Source organism: Halichoerus grypus, chromosome 5 (assembly GCF_964656455.1).
Source record: "Halichoerus grypus chromosome 5, mHalGry1.hap1.1, whole genome shotgun sequence".
Classification (NCBI taxonomy): domain Eukaryota; kingdom Metazoa; phylum Chordata; class Mammalia; order Carnivora; family Phocidae; genus Halichoerus; species Halichoerus grypus.
In genome coordinates, this window is record NC_135716.1 from 163,393,461 (window position 1) to 163,414,525 (window position 21,065).

General features: G+C 49.4%; 1 protein-coding gene across 1 annotated transcript; it reads right to left on the reverse strand.

The window, feature by feature from the left end:
* Positions 1 to 1,445: 1,445 nt before the first annotated feature.
* Positions 1,446 to 10,103, reverse strand: LCK (LCK proto-oncogene, Src family tyrosine kinase). The gene is made up of 12 exons (XM_036065179.2): positions 9,994 to 10,103; positions 9,632 to 9,713; positions 9,351 to 9,441; positions 9,020 to 9,118; positions 8,785 to 8,888; positions 8,487 to 8,636; positions 8,043 to 8,195; positions 7,735 to 7,914; positions 5,292 to 5,368; positions 5,046 to 5,199; positions 4,831 to 4,962; positions 1,446 to 2,094 (listed from the first exon to the last, which is right to left on the reverse strand). Exons 1-12 carry the CDS (start codon positions 10,096 to 10,098, stop codon positions 1,892 to 1,894), a joined length of 1,530 nt encoding a protein of 509 aa, XP_035921072.1. The 5' UTR covers positions 10,099 to 10,103; the 3' UTR covers positions 1,446 to 1,891.
* Positions 10,104 to 21,065: the final 10,962 nt, after the last annotated feature.

The following is a 21,065-nucleotide window of genomic DNA, read 5'->3' on the forward strand; positions in this document are numbered from 1 at the left end:
GTAAGTCAGGTCATGTCATGGCTCTGCAAAAATCCCCGCAAAGTCTCCTTGAAATGGTTCCTGCAAAGGCCACAAGGCCCCATAGGCTCTCTACCCCTCAGGCCCCCTGTCTGGACCTTGTGTCTCTGTGCTGGCCAAAGGAGCCTCAGGCTGTTCCCTCATCCTGGCCTCTCCTCCCCCATGCCACATGGCTTGCTCCCTCATCTCCTTCAAATATTTGCTCAATGTCACCTTCTCAATGAGGCCTTCCCAGACCACCCTGTTTAAAATTGCACACTTCCCCCAAACATGACATTCCTAATTCCCCTTACCCTGCTTTATTTTCCCCTTAGCACTCCGCACCTTGTAGCATACCACATCATTTACTTCTTTGTGACTGTTTATTGTCTGTCTTCCCTTACTAGGATGTAAGCTCCATAAGGACAGAGATTTTGTTTGCTTTATCTACTGTATATTCTATGAACCCAGAACCATGTCAAACACACAGATGTTCAATAAATATTTGCCAAGGTGTGCCTGGGTGGCACAGTTGGTTAAGAGTCCAACTCTTGGTTTCCGCTCAGGTCATGATCTCAGGGTTCTCAGATTGAGCCCCATGTGGGGCTTGGCACTCAGCGCCCAGTCGGCTTGAGAATCTCTCTCCCTCTCCCTGCCCCCCACTTGTGCTCTCTCTCTCTCAAATAAATAAATAAATCATAAATAAGTAAATAAATATTTGCCAGATGAATGAATTAATTCAATGCTTAAAAACATCTTGGGGGCACCTGGCTGGCTCAGTCAGTAGACCATGTGACTCTTGATCTCAGGGCTGTGAATTCCAGCCCCACGCTGGGTATAGCGATTAATTAAAAATAAAATCTTTAAAAACATCTTGAAGGTGAATCAAAACATATCTGAGGGGCACCTGGATGGCTCAGTCGGTTAAGCGTCTGCTTTCGGCTCAGGTCATGATCCCAGGGTCCTGGGATTGAGCCCCACATCAGGCTCTCTACTCAGCAGGGAGCCTGCTTCTCCCTCTCCTGCTCCCCCTACTTGTGCTCTCTGTCAAATAAACAAATAAAATCTCTAAAAAATATATTTAAAACAAAACAAAACATATCTGAGTACAAATATAGCCCCAGAATCAGAAGCTGTAAAAAAGTGCTATTGCCCTTACATAACAGGAGGGGAGGGTCCTGAGACACACCCACTCCCTAGGAGGTTCTGGGTAGGGGTCACCCTTAATCCTTTGGGGTGGGGGTTTGAAGGAGTTCAAAGAACCCATACAGCAAAGTGTAGGAACTTCCTCTTGGCCCCCCAAATCAGCAGAGCTGGAAAAAGTTCAGACATCCCCTCATCCCATCTTTCACCCCAATTCAGGGTGACTTATTTTCCATCTTCTGAACCCCCATTCCCCCCTCCCAAGGAAGAGGAGATGGGAGTGGGGAGCTGAGAGATGTACAATCTTCGTCAACAGTCATTTATTGAGCTCCCAATGTGTGCCAGGCACCAAGGAGGAGCACACAGAGGTATTAGATAAGGTCCCAGCCTTCAAGGAGCTTCTTGATGGCTAGGGGAAAGGAAAAGGGGGTGGGCAGAAGCTGGTGTCAATCACAGGCATCACTCTTCTCTCTGGTGGTCTTGGGAAGTAGAAGGGCCGGCAAAGGGACAACTTGAACAGGTGCCCAAGACATGTATACACATACCACACATGCACAAGACACCTGTGTGGGGCCCACACACTATAGAACCCCCGTATAACACACAAGAAGTGTATGTGCCACACGTGGGTGGGATTCACACGCAGAGTCCATATGTGCATAGGCCACATGGGTATGACACAGAACTGCATCTTCCCCAGCCAGGTTGGCTAGATGGAGGGAGGGCTCCCGGCCACGGCCAGCTAGGTCTGTCAGGGCTGGGGCTGGTACTGGCCCTCCGTGGCCGTGAAGAAGTCCTCCAGCACACTGCGCAGGTAGTCAAAGGTGGGCCGTTCCTCTGGGCGCTCCTTCCAGCACAGCATCATGAGGTGGTACAGCTCCTCGGGACAGTTGTCAGGTCGCACCATGCGGTAGCCTCGCTCCAGGTTCTGAATCACCTCAGGATTGGTCATCCCTAGAAGTTGATGGGAGAAACAATATAAAGGCTCCAGGCTTTGGACACCCACGGCAGGGGTGATGTTCAGAATATTTAACTGGCACAGTGTGAGCACCAATCCAAAATGATCTTGGTCCGCATCAGTAATAAGACCATACGCTTCAGGTACCCGCCGAATGTCAGTCACGCCACTTGGAGTGTCGGCTGTGGCTTAAGCACCCAATAACACGTACATGTTGACTGTGAGACCTTGGGTGAGCCATCTCCCCTCTGTGAGCCTCAGTTTCCTCATCTGGGAAATGGACCTAAGAGTAGCTCCTACCTCATACAGCTGTTAATGAAAATTGAATGAGTGCATATGAAGCACTAAATATAGGGCCTGGAGAGGAGATGCTGCATGAAGCATATCTGTGATTATTATGATTTGGTGGGGAAAGATGGGGTGGTCAGGGCCCAGGGGCATGGGAGTCCACAGACAGCACAAGGGTGAGGCTTCTCTGGCTGTGGGACCAGGCACATGAGATGCTGCATCGGGAAGCCAGATGGGCCCTGGACCCCAGCAAAGCAGACCCTGCAGAAGGTAGGTTCAGCAGGCCCCTCAATGACCCAGATTAAATAATTTGGGGGCCACATCCCTTAAAACCAGGAAATTAGAGGACATAGACCAGGGAACTAAATACCCATGGCTAGAGTCAAGGATGCAAACTCTGCACCCAGTCTAAATATAGCCCATAGACCTACTTTGTTTTGACCCTTGTCATGTTTTTATTTTTATTTATTTATTTATTTTTAAGTAGGCTCCACACCCAGTGTGGAGCCCAATGTGGGGCTTGAACTCAAGACTTTGAGATCAGGACCTCAGCTGAGATCAAGGGTTGGATGCTTAATCGACTGAGCCACCCAGGCGCCCTGCTGTGTTTTTAAATAATTTGAATCAATCATCAATATTTGGATATAGGCAAATTTTCCTAAAATTCCAAGTTTTGGCTTCCCTTGAAAAAGAAAAGATCTGGGGGCACCTGGTCGGCTCAGATGGTTAAGTGTCTGCCTTTGGCTCAAGTCATGCTCTTCAGGTCCTGGGATCGAGCCCTGCATTGGGCTCCAGGCTCAGCAGGGAGTCTGCTTCTCCCTCTCCCTTTGCTTCTCTCCCCATTCATGCTCACTCTCTGTCTCTCTGTCTGTCTCAAATGAACACATTTTAAAAATCTTAAAAAAAAAAAAAAAAGAAAAGATCTGTTTTGGGGGTCCCTATGTCTTAGTAGCAACCATCTTCTGAAGCAGATGCAAGTTCATCCAGGTCACCATTACTCCCCATTGTCTCCCTGACCCTGAAGCCATGTGTCAGTTGCCAATTATCATCATGCTTTCAATGCTTTTTTTCATCTTTTTAAAAATTAATTAGTTACTTGATTTATTGATTTATTGATTTTTAAGTGAGTTCCATGCCCAGTGTGGGGCTTGAACTCATGAGCCTGAGATCAAGAGTTGCATGCTATCCTACCTGAGCCAGCCAGGTGCCCCATACTTTTTTTTCTTCTAACAGAGAAATTCTCCATGGGTCCACCTCTATGGGCACAGTGGAGGAGCAGTAAGGACGCTTGGCAGGATGACTGGAATGTGGTTCTAGTCCCCGTGCTGCCCTTGGACTCTGATGGGGCTAATCCTGGGCAGAATAGCCTTCAGGCTCTCACCTGATTCTAAGGTGCCTTTACCTTTCTAGGAGCAAAATTCTGTACATAGTGCTCTGGGGATGTGGGAAGCTTCTGCATATCCAGCCACTGTGCTCCGTGACCTCTCTCCCCTGTCTTTGTGTTCCATTTCCTTTCCCCAGAATTTCCTAGCAAGTTCCTTTCAAAAAATTCCATCTGTCTTGGCTGAATTCAGGGGTAAAGGACTTTGTCCAGAGGCTAGAGGAAGGGATGGGAGAGGGTAGGAATTAGTCATTTATATGTCTCTCTCATTCTTTAGATGGAAAGTTTCAGAGGGAAGGGAAGTCAGTGTTTAGTGAGCACCTCCTGGGAGTCAAGCTCTTTCACAAATAGTCTCCGTTGTTCATATCAGGAAACTGAAGCTCAGAGAGGTGAAGTCACTTGCCCAAAATGATGATTATTAATAAAACCTAGGGGCTCCTGGGTGGCTCAGTCGGTTAAACATCCGACTCTTGATTTTGGCTCAGGTCTTGATCTCAGGGTCATGAGATCAAACCCCGAGTTGGCTCCATGTTCAGTGGGGAGTCTGCTTGAGATTCTCTCTCTCCCTCTCCCTCACCCCTCCCCCAGCTCGCTCTCTCTCTAAAATAAATAAATAAATCTTTAAAAAATAATAATAATAAAACCTAACACTCCTGAGTGCTTAGTATGGGCCAGGTACTGTTCTAACCTCATAATTTACAGATGGAGAAAGAAAGAATGATCTGATCAAACCCAAACAGAAAGTTAGCATCAGTGGCAGATCTGGTAATAAAGGCAGGCCTTTTCCCTCCTGAGCCAGATCCACTTCTACCATCCTAGGCTGCCCGTGTCAGAACTTAAGAAAAGAGCTGCGATTATTGAAGGAGGAGAGAAATCGAGACAGACATGGGAGCCAGCCCTGGGAGACATGGCACCTGACTGGGCATGCTGGAGTCCTGAGTGAATACAGAAAAAGCAGCTAGAAAGATTCAGAATCTGAACCAGGGATAGATGAAGTGAGTGGACAGACATGGATTTGCTGCTCTTCCCCATCACTCTTTCAGTTCCTGCCCTTGGCCCTGACCTGGGTAAGGGATGCGGCCGTGGGTGACAATCTCCGTCAGCAGGATCCCAAAAGACCACACATCCGACTTGATGGTGAATGTCCCGTAGTTAATGGCTTCTGGTGCTGTCCACTTAATGGGAAACTTGGCTCCTAGAGGGAGGCAGAGTGAGGTCACCTGGGTCTGCTTGGCCAGACCCTGCAGGCCCCAGACTTCCCTTATATCGCACACCTACCCTCCCTGGCTGTGTACTCGTTGTCCTCGATGAGGCGTGCTAGGCCAAAGTCTGCAATCTTGCAGCTCAGAGTGTCAGATACCAGGATGTTGGCAGCCCTCAGGTCACGATGGATATAATTCCGCTCTTCAATGAATGCCATGCCCTCTGCAATCTGCAGACCAGGTAGGAGGTCAGCAGCCCTGGGCCAGACATCCTTATCCCACTCGGCTGTGCGCCTGCCCAGCCCCTCCCCAGTCTCCTTACTTGGGCTGCCATGTCCAAGAGTTTGTTGATGGTCAGCTTGATGCCTGGGGGGGTCTTGAGGAAATCCACCAGGCTCCCTGTGAGCAGAAGCAAAAGTTGCTCACTCAAGTTGCCCCAGCAGAAAGCTCCCAGACCCTTCTCCCCTAACTGGCTGTCTAGAAGCAGTACCTGATATGTGGAAAGAAGAATAAGGGGTGAGAATGGAGAAGTGTGCGTTCAAGGTGAAGGTACCCAGGATCTATGAAATCTTTTCCTGGGGCCTAGGATGGAGCATGCTTGGAGAAGTCTGTAAGCTTCTTGTCACCAGTGGGGTAGAGTCCAGACTCCTTAGCCAGGTGTCCAAAACCCTACACGGTCCATACTGTAGTTTCTTCTCTTTCCCCCACTCCTGCCTCTTTCATTTCACCCACCCTAGACAATTTTGAGATTTTTCACATAGACCACTGGGCTCTCACCCCAAAGTCTCTTTGTCCCATCTCTGTCTGCTAAAAATTCTACTTTTCTTTCATGGCTCAGCTAGACTATTCCTCTAGGAAGCCTCTCTAGACCCTACCAGGCTAATAAATTGCATCATTATCTACATTCCCTGTGACATGCTGGAACTCTCCTGTGGCAAAACTCTGGTTTTCCTAGAGTTTGTGCCACATAATGAAAATGAACTTCCCCTGAAAGCAGGAGCCTTGTTTTGTCCGTCCGTGTTCCCAGTGCCCAGTCCAAAGTAAGCAGTGATAAATGTGTGCTGAAGGTATTGAATGGAGTATAGAAAGAGGTGCCTGCGGGGCTGAGGGACCACGTCTGGGAGCAGAGGGTGACTAGGAGAAGACCAGGGTTGAGAGTTGCTGGAACGGAGCTAGTGACTGCTAGCCCTTCTCAAGAGATTAAAACCCTGTGTAAAGACTGCAACAATCTAAGTATCCCCACTACGAGCGCTGAATTAGTCACCAAAGATAAAAGGCTCCCCTAGACACAGCAAATATGGAGGTATCTACTGCCATTCCTACATCAGGTCCATGGCAGATGCTGCCGATCAATCCCAGCACTCATTTCCAATGAGCCTCAGAATCCTCCTCAGCACAGAACTCCAAGCAGCTACCAATTGAAGTTGGCCCACATGGCAAAACCTATTTGCTACTTCCAGAATCCATTAGCCAATTAAGAGCTTTTTTTCCCGGGGTGCCTGGGTGGCTCAGTCGGTTAAGTGGCTGCCTTTGGTGCAGGTCATGATCCCAGGGTCCTGGGATCGAGCCCTGCATGGGGCTCCTTGCTCAGCAGAGAGCCTGCTTCTCCCTCTCCCTCTGCCTGCTGCTCCTGCTGCTTGTGCTGTCTCTCTCACTATCTCTCTCTCTGTGTCAAATAAATAAAATCTTTAAAAAAAAGAGAGAGAGAGAGCTTTTTTCTCTTCCTGGAAGGTGGACAGATCTTATACGCCCAAAGAATCAGAGCCAGATGACAACACAAACTTACTGAGCAGTTAATATATTGCAGACACTATTCTAACTGCTCTATATACACTGACTCTTTCATCCTCACAAAGGCCCTATGAGAAAGTTACTATACCATTATTATCACCGTTTTACAGATGAGGAAACCATAGCACAGAGCAGTGAAGTGATTGGCCCAAGGCCACACAATCGTGAAAGCAAGATTCTAACACAGGCAGTCAGATTCTAGAGCCCTTAATGACTACTCTAAATTATTTCTGGGTGAGCCCATTCAGATTTCTGATGTTATACTCCGGGGAAATGAGCACCGGAGATGGGACAGGGACTTGGCCTGTGTCACGGCAAACTGGTGACAAAGCTGGACCTGGAAACTTTTTTGGGGGGGGGGGCTAGAAACTTCTATCCACCTTCCTGGGTGCTCTCAATCAGTCCAAGGGAGGGCAAGGGGCTCACCTAGAACTGAAAAAGAGAGATTTGGGGCAGATCTGCCCTCCCAAGGGTCAGGGTCAAAAGGAAGAGAGAAATAGGGCTAGAGACCCACTCATTTGAAATCAAGCATCTTGGCCCTCCTGAGTGGCTCATGCGTTAAGCGTCTGCCTTCGGCTCAGGTCACGATCCCAGGGTCCTGGGATAGAGCTGGGCTCCCTGATGATTGGGGAACTTGCTTCTGCCTCTCCCCCCTGCCTGTTCTCTCTCTCTCTCTCTCAAACAAGTAAATAAAAACTTGAAAAATACAAGGATCCCGAGATCAAGGTAGGACTGCAGGTCAGGGAAGATGAGAAGTGAAAGCTCTTCCAGAGCCTGCCACCTTAGACTGAGCTCCCAGACAGGCTCGGACATCACACCCTCTTCCCGTCCCTAGTGATGAGTCTTTAGGGACCTAGGAAAACAAGAAGCCCTCGGTGCTGAGCCAGGCGAAAAGGCAGATCTCCTCCACCTTCTATCAGGGGCAGAGGAGATGGCAGCACCCCCCAGCAGTGGATCACAGTGGCGGCACCCACCGTTCTCCATGTATTCCGTGATGATGTAGATGGGCTCCTGGGTGACCACCGCGTAGAGCCGGACCAGTCTCTGGTGTTGCAGCTTCTTCATGAGGTTGGCCTCGGCCAGGAAGGCGTCGGGGGACATGCTGCCCTGCTTCAGGCTCTTCACTGCCACCTTTGTGTGCTCGTTGTAGTACCCTGGGGCCGGGAGGGATTGGGGAATCACTGGGAGCCCGAGCACCCGGAGCCTGTCTCGGGACTCTCACGACCTCAGCGGATGCCTCCCCTTTCCCTCTTCCCCGCAGTCCCGGGGGGCCCTCACTCACCCATCCACACCTCCCCGAACTGGCCAGCCCCCAGCCGCTCCACCAGCTTCAGCGTCTCCCTGGGAATCTCCCACTCGTCCTCCCACCAAGGCTTCTGGGGCTTCTGGGTCTGGCAGGGGCGACTCAACCGCGTGCACAGCCCGTCCGAAGCATCTGCGAGCACAAGGGAGGGGGTTAGGGCCGTCAATACGGCGGACTCGGGTGTCCCCGCTGAGTCCCCACCGGGCCAAGTCCCCGTCCAGGGGAAATGGACTGGCAGGGGATGCGTGGGGTTGTCACCCGACCCTGGGCTATCGGGTACCGCACCTCACCCCCTGCGGGGAATAAAGGAGCATATGAGATGGGGGGAGGGCACCCCCGGGAGGGACTTAGGGGAGGCAGGCTGGTAGGGCACAGGTGAAGGAGCCTCGGGAGCACGTCTGAGGGGCCCCTGCTAGGGCTCACTGGTGTAATGGCGGACCAGCTCATGCAGGCCAGGAAAAGTGATGCGGGGGGAGATGTAGAAGCCGCCTTTGTCCAGGTTACGGATTTTGTAATGTTTCACCACCTCTCCCTGGTTCTGGTCGAAGTCCCTCACGGACAGCGAGAACGATCCTGGATGAAAGAATGGGTGGACGAATGCAAAAGAGGGGTTGGGTGGCCTCCTGCGAGGGGCGCCCCCCGCCCCGCGCGCCTTCCCGGGGATCACCGGGCCCACCCCTCCGCGCTGCGGCCCCGCCCCCGGCCCCGCCCGGCCGCTCACCGGCGGTGCTCTCGCTCTCCCGGATCAGGAAGGAGCCGTGCGTGTTCCCGGGCGCCAGGAGCTGCCGCTCAGCGTCCTTGCGGCTCAGGTTCTTGAAGAACCAGCTGCGCAAGGCAGAAGGGAAGGCCGTCGTCTGCCGTTGGTCAGTTCCTCCTCCATCGCCCTCAAGCATTCACCACCAGCCCTAGCACCCCACCTCTGCTCCCACCCTTCGTCACCGGGAGTCCCCACTTACGGTTCAGGCTCCAGGCTGTTCGCTTTGGCCACGAAGTTGAAGGGGATGAAACCTTCCTGGCCGGTGGTCAGGGACTGCGCCTTCCACCACTCGCCGTTCCTGCGCGACAGAGGCAGTCGGTGGGGTCTCCTTGGACTTGGATTGGGCTGGAAACCTTCAGAGCCCCCCGTTACACCGTGCCACCCCACCCTCCAGCCCAGCACTCTGGAGCCTTCTATTTTGTCCCAAGGGCCCCCCGCTGCAAGCCAGTCAGGGACCGCGCTACAGGGCATCCCTGCTCCCTCCCATGCTCCGGTAGGGCAAGGATGGGTGGCGAGGAGGGGGCACTCACTGCTCCAGGATACGGAGCTGTTCACCCTTCTCGAAGCCCAAGTCTCCATCGTGAGAGGGCTCATAGCTGTGCAGAGCGATAACCAGGTTATCTGGAAAGACAGAGGGCGTCAGGGAGAACCAGGCTGGACTAGGCTGGGAGCACAGAGTTCAGGAATTACAGGGTAGCAGAGACCAGGGGCGAGAGAGGCAAGACAGGGTAGAGAGTGGATAGGAAGATGGAGGCCCACAGCCAAGGATCCATGGCCCTTAACTTTCAGGCCCTGCTGGTTGTGAGGTCACCTTGCAATGGTGAGGCTGGGGGGTTGCAGCCTTCGTAGGTAACCAGTGGATCCCGCACGTCAGAGCCATTCCAGATGGGCAGCTGTGGAGTGGGGGGTGAAAGTGGGGTCAGAGAGCAAGAACCTGAGTCAGATCCTGGCTCCCTTCCCCACTGCCCTGTTTTCACTTCTCCAGCTTGGCTGGGTCTTATCCCTGCATTTGCCAACTACTTAGGAGAGTCCCTTCCCCTCTCTGGACCTCCTTTCCTTTCTGTTTTCCAAGGGGAAAGGGCTACTCTGTTATTTCAGTGGTGGTCCATTTCCTTCTCCTGGCTTGTATACTCCACCCAACTCCCTCACCAAGTCCCCCGTCTTGCCTCTTACCGTGGCCTTGCCGTCCAGTGGGACTATGGGGTAATGGCAGTTCTCACATACATCGATGTTTTCCATCCAGTCATCTTCAGGGTTTGAGCTGCAGCTACAGCCCATGGTCCCTGGGGCAATGGAGAGGGGGCTGAAGGGGCTCCCCCAAGATCTACTTCCCCAACATTAGACATCCTAGGGCCTTGCCCTGGGAATTTCCAGAAGTACCTGAGATTGTCAGGCCCCCATCCCCATTCACCAGCCACAGAAAAGCTGAAATGGGTCGAGTTGGTCCGGTAAGGAGCTCCCTACTGGTGCTGTCTCTGAGCCCCCAAGTAAAGTCACACATGGGCCCCCACTGAGCCCTAGGCCCCGCCCTCCCACCTGGGATGGGCAAACCGCCACAGATACCTTTGTTAGCCTAGTTGCCCACTTCCTGCCTCTCCCCCAACCCTCTCTTTCCTCCCATCCCCCATGTTAGAGGACTGCCTACTAGAGATCACACACACTTCCCCAGGCCCTGGGGGAGCCCTAAATTTTGATCCTCCCCTACCAGAGAGGTGTGTATGCCCCACCTCCTAATTACAACTCCCCTCTCTGGCCCAGGAAGCTGAATAAGAGATTCCTGCTCCCTAATGTCAGAGATCAGGCCCCCAGCCCCCCAGCCTTCCCCAGAACAAGTCTCCTTCAGAGGGTGTTTTTTTTTTTTTTAAAGATTTCATTTATTTGACAGAGAGAGACACAGCGAGAGAGGGAACACAAGCAGGGGGAGTGGGGAGAGGGAGAAGCAGGCTTCCCGCTGAGCAGGGAGCCGGACGCAAGGCTTGATCGATCCCAGGACCCTGGGACCATGACCTGAGCCGAAGGCAGACGCTTAACGGCTGAGCCACCCAGGCACCCCTCCTTCAAAGGGTTCTGATTCTCACCAGCAGAAAACCCTTCAGTGTTGCTATTGGCCATAACTTTTTTATTTGTTTGTTTGCTTAAGCAGTGGAAACTTTTTGTCATATGTAAATCTGACAAACTTTTTGTCAGATGGAAATCAAGCAGAACCTCATAGATAAAGCAGGTAAAAATGGGGCTGTTCTGCCTGAAACAGAGCAGAGATGTCATTGTGAAGCCCCTAGGAGTCCTGAGACACCTCCTTCCCTGGGGCTGCTCCTCAGAATGGCTTAGAAAGCACTAGTCCTCAGATAAAATTCAATTTACCATTCAAGACCCTTTTTTTTTTAAGTAGGCTCCAAGCGGGGCTCAAACTCAGTGTTGCGATCAAGCCCTGCGCCAAGATCAAGAGTCCGAAGCTTAACTGACTGAGCCACCCAAGCATCCCATGACCCTTTAAAAAAATTTATTGGGGCACCTGGGTGGCTCAGTCGGTTAAGCGTCTTCCTTCGGCTCAGGTCATGATCTCAGGGTCCTAGGATCAAGGCCCGGGTTGGGCTCCCTGCTCATCAGGGAGTCTGCTTCTCCCTCTCCCTGCCCCCCACTCATGCTCCCTCTCAAATAAATAAATAAATAAAATCTTTAAAAATAAAAAATAATAGGGGTGCCTGGGTGGCTCAGACGGTTAAGTGTCTGCCTTCGGCTCAGGTCATGGTCCCGGGGTCCTGGGATCGAGCCCTGCATCAGGCTCCCTGCTCAGCAGTGAGCCTGCTTCTCCCTCTCCCTCTGCCTGCCGCTCTCCCTGCTTGTGCTCTCTCTCTCTGTCAAATAAAAAAAAAATAAAAAAATAAAAAATAATGATTTATTTATTCATTCTAGAGAGAGAGAGCACATGTAGGTGGCAGAGAGAGAATCCCAAGTAGACCCCTCTGCCAAGCTCAGAGCCCGATAGGGCTCAACGCCATGACTCTGAGATCACCACCAGAGCCAAAACCGAGAGCTGGATGCTCAACCGACGGAGCCACCCAGGTCCTCCCCCATGACCCTTTAATATCAAGATCAAATCCACCTCCACACTCTATTCTGGTACACACACACACACACACACACACACACTCACACAACCTTCATTCTGAGCTACCCCTGCCTTTCCCAAACACCCCCTACTATTTTCTTACTCCATGCCTTTGCACATGTGGTTCCCCTACCGTGAGTGCTTTCTTGTCTGCCTACTGAGCTAACTCAACCTTTAAGGCTCAGCTCAAATATCACCTCCCCCGTGAAACCCTCCCAATACCCTGTTCCTACAACACTCTACTCAGACACAGTCGTCAGTTAGCACTGAGTGCCATGACTAGATGGATTTATGTGTCAGTCCTGCTGCCTTTCCCACCCCCTTGATGAGATGGGGGGTTCATTCAGAACAGAAGCTGTGCTTTATTTGCCTGAATGTCCCAGCACCCAGAACTACTTGTCATTAATAAATGTTGGTATGTGGAGGGTTCATGCACAGACTCTTCCATCTACAAGGGTCTTAGAAATCACCAAGTCTAACTTCTGATTTTAGACGAACAAACGGAGGCCCAGAGAGACCTGCTTAAAATTAAACTCACGCGGGGGCACCTGGGTGGTGCAATTGGTTGAGCGTCCAACTTTTGGTTTCGGCTCAGGTCTGATCTTGGGGTTGTGAGATTGAGCCCCACCTCGGGCTCCCCACTCAGTGCAGAGTCTGCTTAAGTTTCTCTCTCCCTCTCCCTCGGCCCCTTCCACTCCCTCAAATAAATAAATCTTAAAAAAAAAAAATTAAGCTCACACGGGGCACCTGGGTGGCTCAGTCGGTTGAGTTTCCGACTCTTGATTTCAGCTTAGGTCATGGTCTTAGGGTTGTGAGATCAAGCCCCCCCACCCCACCCCTCAAGCTCTGCACTCAGCGGGGAGTCTGCTTGGAATTCTCTCTCCCTCTGTCCCTCCCCTGGCTTGGGCACGCTCTCTCTCTAAAAATAAATAAATAAATAAATCTTTTTTAAAAATTAAACTCACACAACCTATTTGGGACAGAACAAAGCTAGAGGTGCTAATCCATGCTGGGACCAAGTAGAAGTGGGGAATAGTGGAGATTTTGGGGTTTGCAAGACTGAAGGACACATGTCAATTACATCTCAACTAAAAAAGAAAAAAAAAAAAAAAAACTCAAGGACAAGCCTCAGAGTCAGAGACCTAAATTCAAACCCCAGTTCTGACATTTACTATATGACTTTGCTGAAATCGTTCTTCCCAAGCTTCACTTTTCCTTTCCTGTCCAGTGGGGATCATCATCCCTTTCTCATAAGCTTACACAAATGTTAGCTTAGTTTAGGGCTTAGAAAGACTTCTATCACTGCTCATTCTGCCCTCCCAACACCTACTCCGGAGGATGGGAGAATGGGATTGGTAAATAATCCTCCTTACTAGAAACTCATGTTTCTTAAACTGAAATACTCAGAACCCGTCATGGGTACCAGAAGTCATGGGTGTACATCTTCCTAGAACATGAGTGTTATCTGACCTTATTCATATAGTTAAACAAACATAGATCTATTATGGAGGAACATGCAAAACGTACATGGAATTTTAAGCCAAATCAAGAGACTTTCAAGGAAAAGGGTACACATTCACTCTCCCCTCTACTGTTAGGAGTCCTGGAATGTGGGGGAGAGACATTTGAGAAGTCCTGCTCAACCATTCATCTGTGACAGCAAATGGCTTTTTTTTTTTTTAAGATTTTATTTATGGGGCGCCTGGGTGGCTCAGTCGGTTAAGCGTCTGACTCTTGATTTTGGTTCAGGTCATGATCCCAGGGTCCTGGGATCAAGCCCCACATCAGGCTCCTTGCTCAGCAGGGAGCCTGCTTCTCTCTCTCCCTGCCACTCCCCCCCCCCCCCCGGCTTGTGCTCTCTCTCCCTCTCTCTCTCTGACAAATAAATTATTTTTTAAAGATTTTATTATTGGGGCGCCTGGGTGGCTCAGTCATTAAGCGTCTGCCTTAAATAATAAAATTTTATTATTTATTTATTTGACAGAGAGAGACACACACAGAGAGGGAACACAAGCAGGGGGAGGGGGAGAGGGAGAAGCAGGCTTCCCGCTCAGCAGGGAGCCCAACGTGGGGCTGGAGCCTGATGTGGGGCTCGATCCCAGGACCCTGGGACCATGACCTGAGCCGAAGGCAGACGCGTAACGACTGAGCCACCTAGGCACCCCTCTGACAAATAAATTAAAAAATAAATAAAATAAGATCCTTTTTAAAAACAATATCTTATTTACTTACTTATTTGAGAGGGGGAGAGAGAGAGAATGAGCGGGGGAGGAGCAGAGGGAGGGGGACAAGTGGACTCCACGCTCAGGGTGGAGCCCGACGTGGGGCTTGATCCCAGGACCCTGAGATCAGGACCTGAGCCAAAATCAAGAGTCAGACACTTAACTGCCTGAGCCATCCAGGCGCCCCTGCAAATGGCTTTTTTGACACCTAATTCTATTATGGCTAGGAACTAATGAGCAGCAAAAGCCTCCAGAGAGGCACTGATAACCATCTGGAAGCAGCCTAAAATGAGCTGAGCTATCGAGTGAGGCTGTGAGCATCCTGTTTTTGTGACACTCAAACGGACCTTGGAAGATCACAGGTTGATTGTACTGTAGAGAAAACGCCAACATTAGATGGAGTTGGACTTAGATCTGTAAGGTCCCTTCCAGGCTGACATTCTCGAGGCTTCAGAAAAGAGTAAGAGAGAGATGAGAAAAGCTTGAGGTTGAGGTAAGTGAAGGAGTTTGGATTCAGCAGTGAGGAGAGGCCAGTGAAGGGCCAGGAGTCTAGACTGCAAACCACAGGGCTGGAAGCTGGTACCTAGACATGTGGGGAGGGGAGAAGGGGAAAAGAGCCCCAAGGCCTCGGACCAGGGTCCAGGACAGCATGCAGACAAGACCTATGTCCTGGACTAAATCTGGGCCTCCCAGAGAGGACCTGACGTTCCTAAAGACTGGGGCCAGGAATGAGGAAAAAGTCAAGCTGTGTCTTGATTAAGCCAAAAGGAACTCTAACTCCTCTGGGAATCTGACCCCTAGTGTTTCCTCCATGGCTTGCTGTGTGGTCCTGGAGCTCTCGGGCTGCAGGGAGCAGATCCTGCCCTCTATAAAAGTGTGAACTATGGAGTGTAGGGCCCGGCAGCAAGCGTGAGACCATAGGATCTGGCAATGCCAGAGATGATTTTGGTGAGTGGCTCCCAGCTACTGGGAGCTCCATGCTCTTGGGAGGCCCCAGGATAATGTGGGAGGCCTGCAGGTTATTTCAGTATTTTAAAAAACCTAAAGGGAGGGGCGCCTGGCTGGCTCAGTCGGTCAAGCGGGCTGCCTTCAGCCCAGGTCATAATCTCAGGGTCCTGGGATTGAGCCCCACGTCGGGCTCCCTGCTGAGCAGGGAGCCTGCTTCTCCCTCTCCCTCTACCTGCCGCTCCCCCCGCTTGTACTCTCTCTCTCTCTCTCTAATAAAAAAATAAAAAATCTTTAAAAAACCTAAAGGGAAATTGTACTATAATTTGTTTCTTAGCTTGACGAATTATTTTACTCTTTCTTCAGTGCATACTGATTGTCTCTGGTTAAAATTTGAATTAGAGAACATGAAAGTGAGTACTTAAAGTAGTTTAGTAGGCAAAAACTTCAAAATCACAAGATCCCTGACCCAGGAGGGTGGAGAGTACAACAGGGGAAGGGGCCAAGGAGTCTGGGAGGGAAGAGTTTAGAAGCACTAGTGTACTTTACCAGCCTTGTTTTAAAGATGGAGAAGCTGGGGGATCAGAGAGGTTACGTAATTTCCCCAAGAGCATGTGAGGACTCTAGGCAGAGGCAAAACTCAAATCAGGTCCCTACTCCTTAATCAAGGTATCCCCCTCTACTCTTCACTCCCTGGAAAGACCAAAGGGGGTGGAGGATCCTGAGAGGTCATGGAGGAAACAGGGCAGGGAGGCAGGTCTGACAGGGTGGGGAGCTACTCTTCATCAAAAATTTCATCATGGGGCGCCTGGGTGGCTCAGTCGGTTAAGTGTCTGCCTTTGGCTCAGGTCATGATCTCAGGGTTCCGGGATTGAGCGCTGTATTGGGCTCTCTGCTCAGCGGCAGGTCTGCTTCTTCCTCTCCCTCTGTGATCTCTCTCGCTCTCTCTCAAATAAATAAATAAAATCTTTAAAAAAAAAATTTGATCATTGTGCTGTTAACATAGGCCTTTTTCTCCAAGGCAATTCTCTTCCCACCCAGAATGCATGCTTCTGAACGTACATTTACCTGACAGGTGAATGCAGGTCTGTGTATATGAAGGCACATGATTCAGTGAGCATCGTGCTTTTGTGTGCAGGCCCGTGGGCTTGTCTGAGGCTGTGTGTGCAAATGGATGTATCACAGAATGGGGGGATGTATAGTTTGCGCTTGTCCCTATGTAATTGTGAGGTCATATACGGATACATCTATTTATACAAAATGTGGGTCTCATCCTTCTCGTCTTAGTTTGACGAAAATTACTGGGTAGCCAAAACGATCTAACCAGGTTAATAAATGAGGTCAGTAAAAAGAAAATCAAAATTAAATCTTAATATAAATGTCTCATTGTCAGGGGTACCTGGGTGGCTCAGTCGGTTTAGCGACTGACTCATTTGACTTAGGTCATGATCTCGGGGTCCTAGGATCAAGCTCCCTGCTCAGCAGGGAGTCTGCTTTTCCCTTTTCCTCTGCTCCTCTTCCCTGCTCATTCTCTCTTTCTCTCTTTCAAATAGATAAATCAAATCTTTAAAAATAATAAACAAATGTCTCATTGTTTGAAAGAAAGAAAAAGAAGAAGAAAAAACAGATCCAGAGAATCCCCAGGGTTCTCAGAACCAGCAATGAGGGCAGATTCTGAAGTGAATGACAAAGGACATTCTCTTCTCCCAACTCAGGAATTCAAGGTCAATAGCAGAGATTTTATAGATCTAGACTTCCTCTGACCAGGGTCTGTAATGTTCTCAGTGAAATTCAAAGCTGCCCGTGGTCCACAGAGCACCCTGTGTCGATTATAAAGAGCCACCCCTCCCTGGGGTTTTAAACTTGGAGAGTAGAGTGAGGGCTAGACCTCAGTCCCCACCCCTTCGTGCCTCTCAGCATAGTGCCCAATACACGCAGCGGCCCTGCTCATTTGGTAGAACTGATAAAAAATCCCAGGCTACGTGCAGCTCTTGGCCTCGATCATCTGAACCCGGACCTGTTTAGGGTTCATATCACCATGAGTTCCAATTCTTGCCAATTCGTTCACCTTTATCAACTCCATAGACGTTATCTCAGCTGGCTGGGCCTAGGACGTGTTGTGTCTCCTTAAAAAAAAAAAAAAAAAAAGGCAACCCTTTTCCTCCCTTAAACTGTAAGGCTATTCATTTATCGAACATTCTGTCCATAATGTGTGCCAGCTTCTTGCCCGGGTTTCTTAGCCAAGAGCAGGTAGGCTATCGCGCGGCAGACCATCATGGTGCCCTGGGCGACTTCGTGGCAAAATCAGTCGGGAATCAAATAAAACATTTTCTTGGCCTTTTACTTTGGCCGAGATTTGCTTGTTAGCAAAGTTGTGTATGTTCAATGAAGAGCCTTGGGCTTGGAGGTGACCCACACAGATCCCTCATCGTGGTGCTCAAGAATCAGGGTTGGTAGGCATGGTAAATGATTTCTAATGGGTAAAAGAGGGATGTGTCCTGAGTTCCCTCCTTTTTCATGTGTTCCTTTGTGATATAACAATTCCTTTCTTTTTTTAACCATAGAGAACAAAAAGGTAAGCTTTCTCTTCAATGCAAACAAGATGGATTTATTCTCACAAATCTGAGTGGCTTGACCATAAAACTGATTGTTAGTTAATTATTGCCAGAAAAATGGGCTACAGAGCAGTGATGCTAAAGCTGGTATTTTTGGTAGAGGCCCTCCAACTAGTAACTTGTATGTACTGCTGATCCCTTTTAGTGAGTCTGCTCCCTGTGGACTTCTGTGCGCATTTTGTGACATGGGGGTTTTATCATGATGGATGGAGCCTTACTTACAACTTGGCAAGCCATGATGCTTTATTTAAGTTTCTGGGAGTCTGCAGGTCATGGAGTCTCAGCTCACCATATCCATGTCTGAGTGACACAAGGTCAATCCCAAGGCCTCCCAGGCACTCACTGGCAGAGGGCCTCAGAGCAGTTTACTAAACCTCTCTGGGGGACGCCTGGGTGGCTCAGTCGGTTGGGCGTCTGCCTTCGGCTCAGGTCATGATCCCAGGGTCCTGGGATTGAGTCCCACATCGGGCTCCCTGCTCAGTGGGGAGCCTGCTTCTCCCTCTCCCTCTACTGCTCCCCTTGTTGTGCTCCCTCCCATCAAATAAATAAATAAAATCTTTTAAAAAATTATAAGAAAAAATAAAAATAAACCTCTCTGAGCCTCTCTCCATTCCTTCATCTGCAAAATGGGAATTAAAGTGGGACCTGCAGGGGTACCTGGGTGACTCAGTCGGTTAAGCATCTGCCTTTGGCTCGGGTCATGATCCCAGCGTCCTGGGACCGAGCCCCGCATCAGGCTCTCTGCTCAGCGGGAGTCTGCTTCTCCCTCTGTCTGTCGCTCTCCCTGCTTGTGCGCTCTCTCTTGCTCTCTCTGTCTCTCTGACAAATAAGTAAATAAAATCTTAGGAAAAAAACTAAAGTGGGACCTGCAGGTAGAGCTGCTGTAGGCATTACCTGTGAGATACAGATGGTCCCATAAAGTGCTTATCATGTGCTCGATACATGCTAAGAACTAAATAAACGAGAACACCGTTGACCCTTGAACAACATGGGTTTGTGCCGCCTGGCTCTGCTTATTCATGGATATTTTACAGTAGAATACTATAAATGTATTTTCTCTTCCTCATGATTTTCTTTTTCTTTTTTTTGTTTTTTTTATTTTCTTTTTCTTTCTCTCTTTTTTTTTAAGATTTTATTTATTTGAGAGAGAGAGAGAGAGAAACAGCATGAGAAAGGAGAGGGTCAGAGGGAGAAGCAGGCTCCCCGCTGAGCTGGGAGCCCAATGTGGGACTCAATCCCAGGACTCTGGGATTGTGACCCGAGCCGAAGACAGTCGCTTAACCAACTGAGCCACCCAGGCGCCCCTCTTTCTTTTTTTGTTTAAAGATTTTCTTTTTAAGTCATCTCTACAACCAACATGGGGCTCAAACCTACAACCCCGAGATCAAGAGGCACGTGCTCTACCGACTGAGCCAGGGGCTCTGTCTTCCTTATGATTTTCTTTTTTTTAATTTAAAAAAAAATTTTAAAGATTTTATTTATTCATTTTAAGAGAGCAAGAGAGAGAGAGAATAAACCAGGAGGAGGAGCAGAGGGAGAAGGAGAAGAAGACTCCCCACCGAGCAGGGAGCCCAATGCGGGGCTAGATCCCAGGACCCCGAGATCCTGAGACCATAACCTGAGCTGAAGGCAGACGCTTAACCGTCTGAGCCACCTAGGCACCCCTTCCTTATGATTTTCCTAATAACATTTTCTTTTCTCTAGCTTATTTTTAAAGATTTTTTTTTAAGATTTTATTTATTTGACAGAGAAAGAGACAGCGAGAGAGGGAACACAAGCAGGGGGAGTGGGAGAGGGAGAAGCAGGGAGCCCGATGTGGGGCTCGATCCCAGGACCCTGGGATCATGACCTGAGCCAAAGGAAGACGCTTAACGACTGAGCCACCCAGGCGCCCCTTCCTTATTATTTTCTTGATAACATTTTCTTTTCTCTAGCTTATTTTAAGAATACAGTACATAAGACATGTAACATACAAAATATGTGTTAACCAACTATTTATGTTATCAGTAAGGCTCTGGTCAACAGTACGCTATTAGTAAAGTTTTTTGGGGAATCAGAGTTATACGTGGGTTTTCGACTACGTGCGGTCAGAGCACAAACCCACTGTTGTTTAAAGGTCAACTCTAATTGCTATCTGAGGCTAGCAGGTGCATTTCACTGCATCAGCCTTAAACATTTTCCAGTCTAAACGCTAACATTAGCCGTTATCAATCATTTTCACTCTCCTTTGTGATTTTGGGCACTTCCACAGACCACCTTTTCACCTTTAATATATTTACCTAAAATGGAAACTTTGCTACCATACATAAATGGAAAACCAGTATCACCAGCCATAGATAGAAATCAGTATCCATTAAAACAAACACATAGTATCATATGTAAATTCACATTCATTACCCCCTAAAATCACTCCACGCCAGAGAGGCACAAGCCTTACTTTGGGACATGCTGCAATGTGAGACAGAGCTTTGGGCTTAGACCTCTGTTGGTAAGTTAGAGGAGACGCCATTTTCCTAACTGGCCAGCCTACTGACAAAAATTTAACGGGCACCTCTATGTGCCAGGCTCTGATCTAGTGCTGGGGACACAGAGGTGAGCAGATAGAGAGGTTCCTGTCCGTTGGGTCCTGCCCTCTCTGGCAGGACACTCCATGTCACAGGAGGCCATAGGCCTGTCTTCAGCTCAGTGACTGGTAATGTCTGTGACTCAACACCAACGCCGGCAACACAAAACAGCCGTACTGGTCAGGAAGGAGCTTTGCAAAATCACTGCTGCCACCCATTTACCAAGTTGACGTTTAGCTAAAATCACTAAAAATGAGGTCGATCTCCACGTACTGACATGGGAAGACATCCCAGATATAACAGGGCAAGCAACAAAACAAAACAAAACAAAACATGGCAAGGAAGTTACAGAACAGAATGTAGCATAGAAACCTGTTTTGCATTTAAATGTGTATATTTAGGGATTCTTTTCAGCCAGGTTCTGTGCTAAGCCTTTATTTGCATGTTTTCATGTAATTCTCACAATAATCCTATGACGTAAAGGCTATTATTATCCCCATTTTACACATGCAAAAACTGAGGCACAAACAGGGTGAAGCGATTTGTCTAAGGCCTCATAACAAACAAATAAGGGGCGGAGTGGCGAGTTGACACTTGGTCTATCTGCCTCCAGAGATGGGGCTCTTAACCACTACACTTGGCTGCAGCCGTCCGTAGGAAAATCTGGAAAAGGGCGCCTGGGTGGCTCAGTTGGTTAAGCAACTGCCTTCGGCTCAGGTCATGATCCTGGAGTCCCGGGATCGAGTCCCGCATCGGGCTCCCTGCTCGGCAGGGAGTCTGCTTCTCCCTC

What these genes read in the sequence shown, in the direction of transcription:
- LCK (XM_036065179.2), bottom strand. Translation starts at nt 10,098, where the DNA reads ATGGGCTGTAGCTGCAGCTCAAACCCTGAAGATGACTGGATGGAAAAC. An exon ending in CAGCTCCGTATCCTGGAGCA is followed by an intron (nt 9,119 to 9,350) that starts GTGAGTGCCCCC and finishes TCTGTCGCGCAG; the next exon opens with GAACGGCGAGTGGTGGAAGG. An exon ending in GGAGAGCGAGAGCACCGCCG is followed by an intron (nt 8,637 to 8,784) that starts GTGAGCGGCCGG and finishes TCTTTCATCCAG; the next exon opens with GATCGTTCTCGCTGTCCGTG.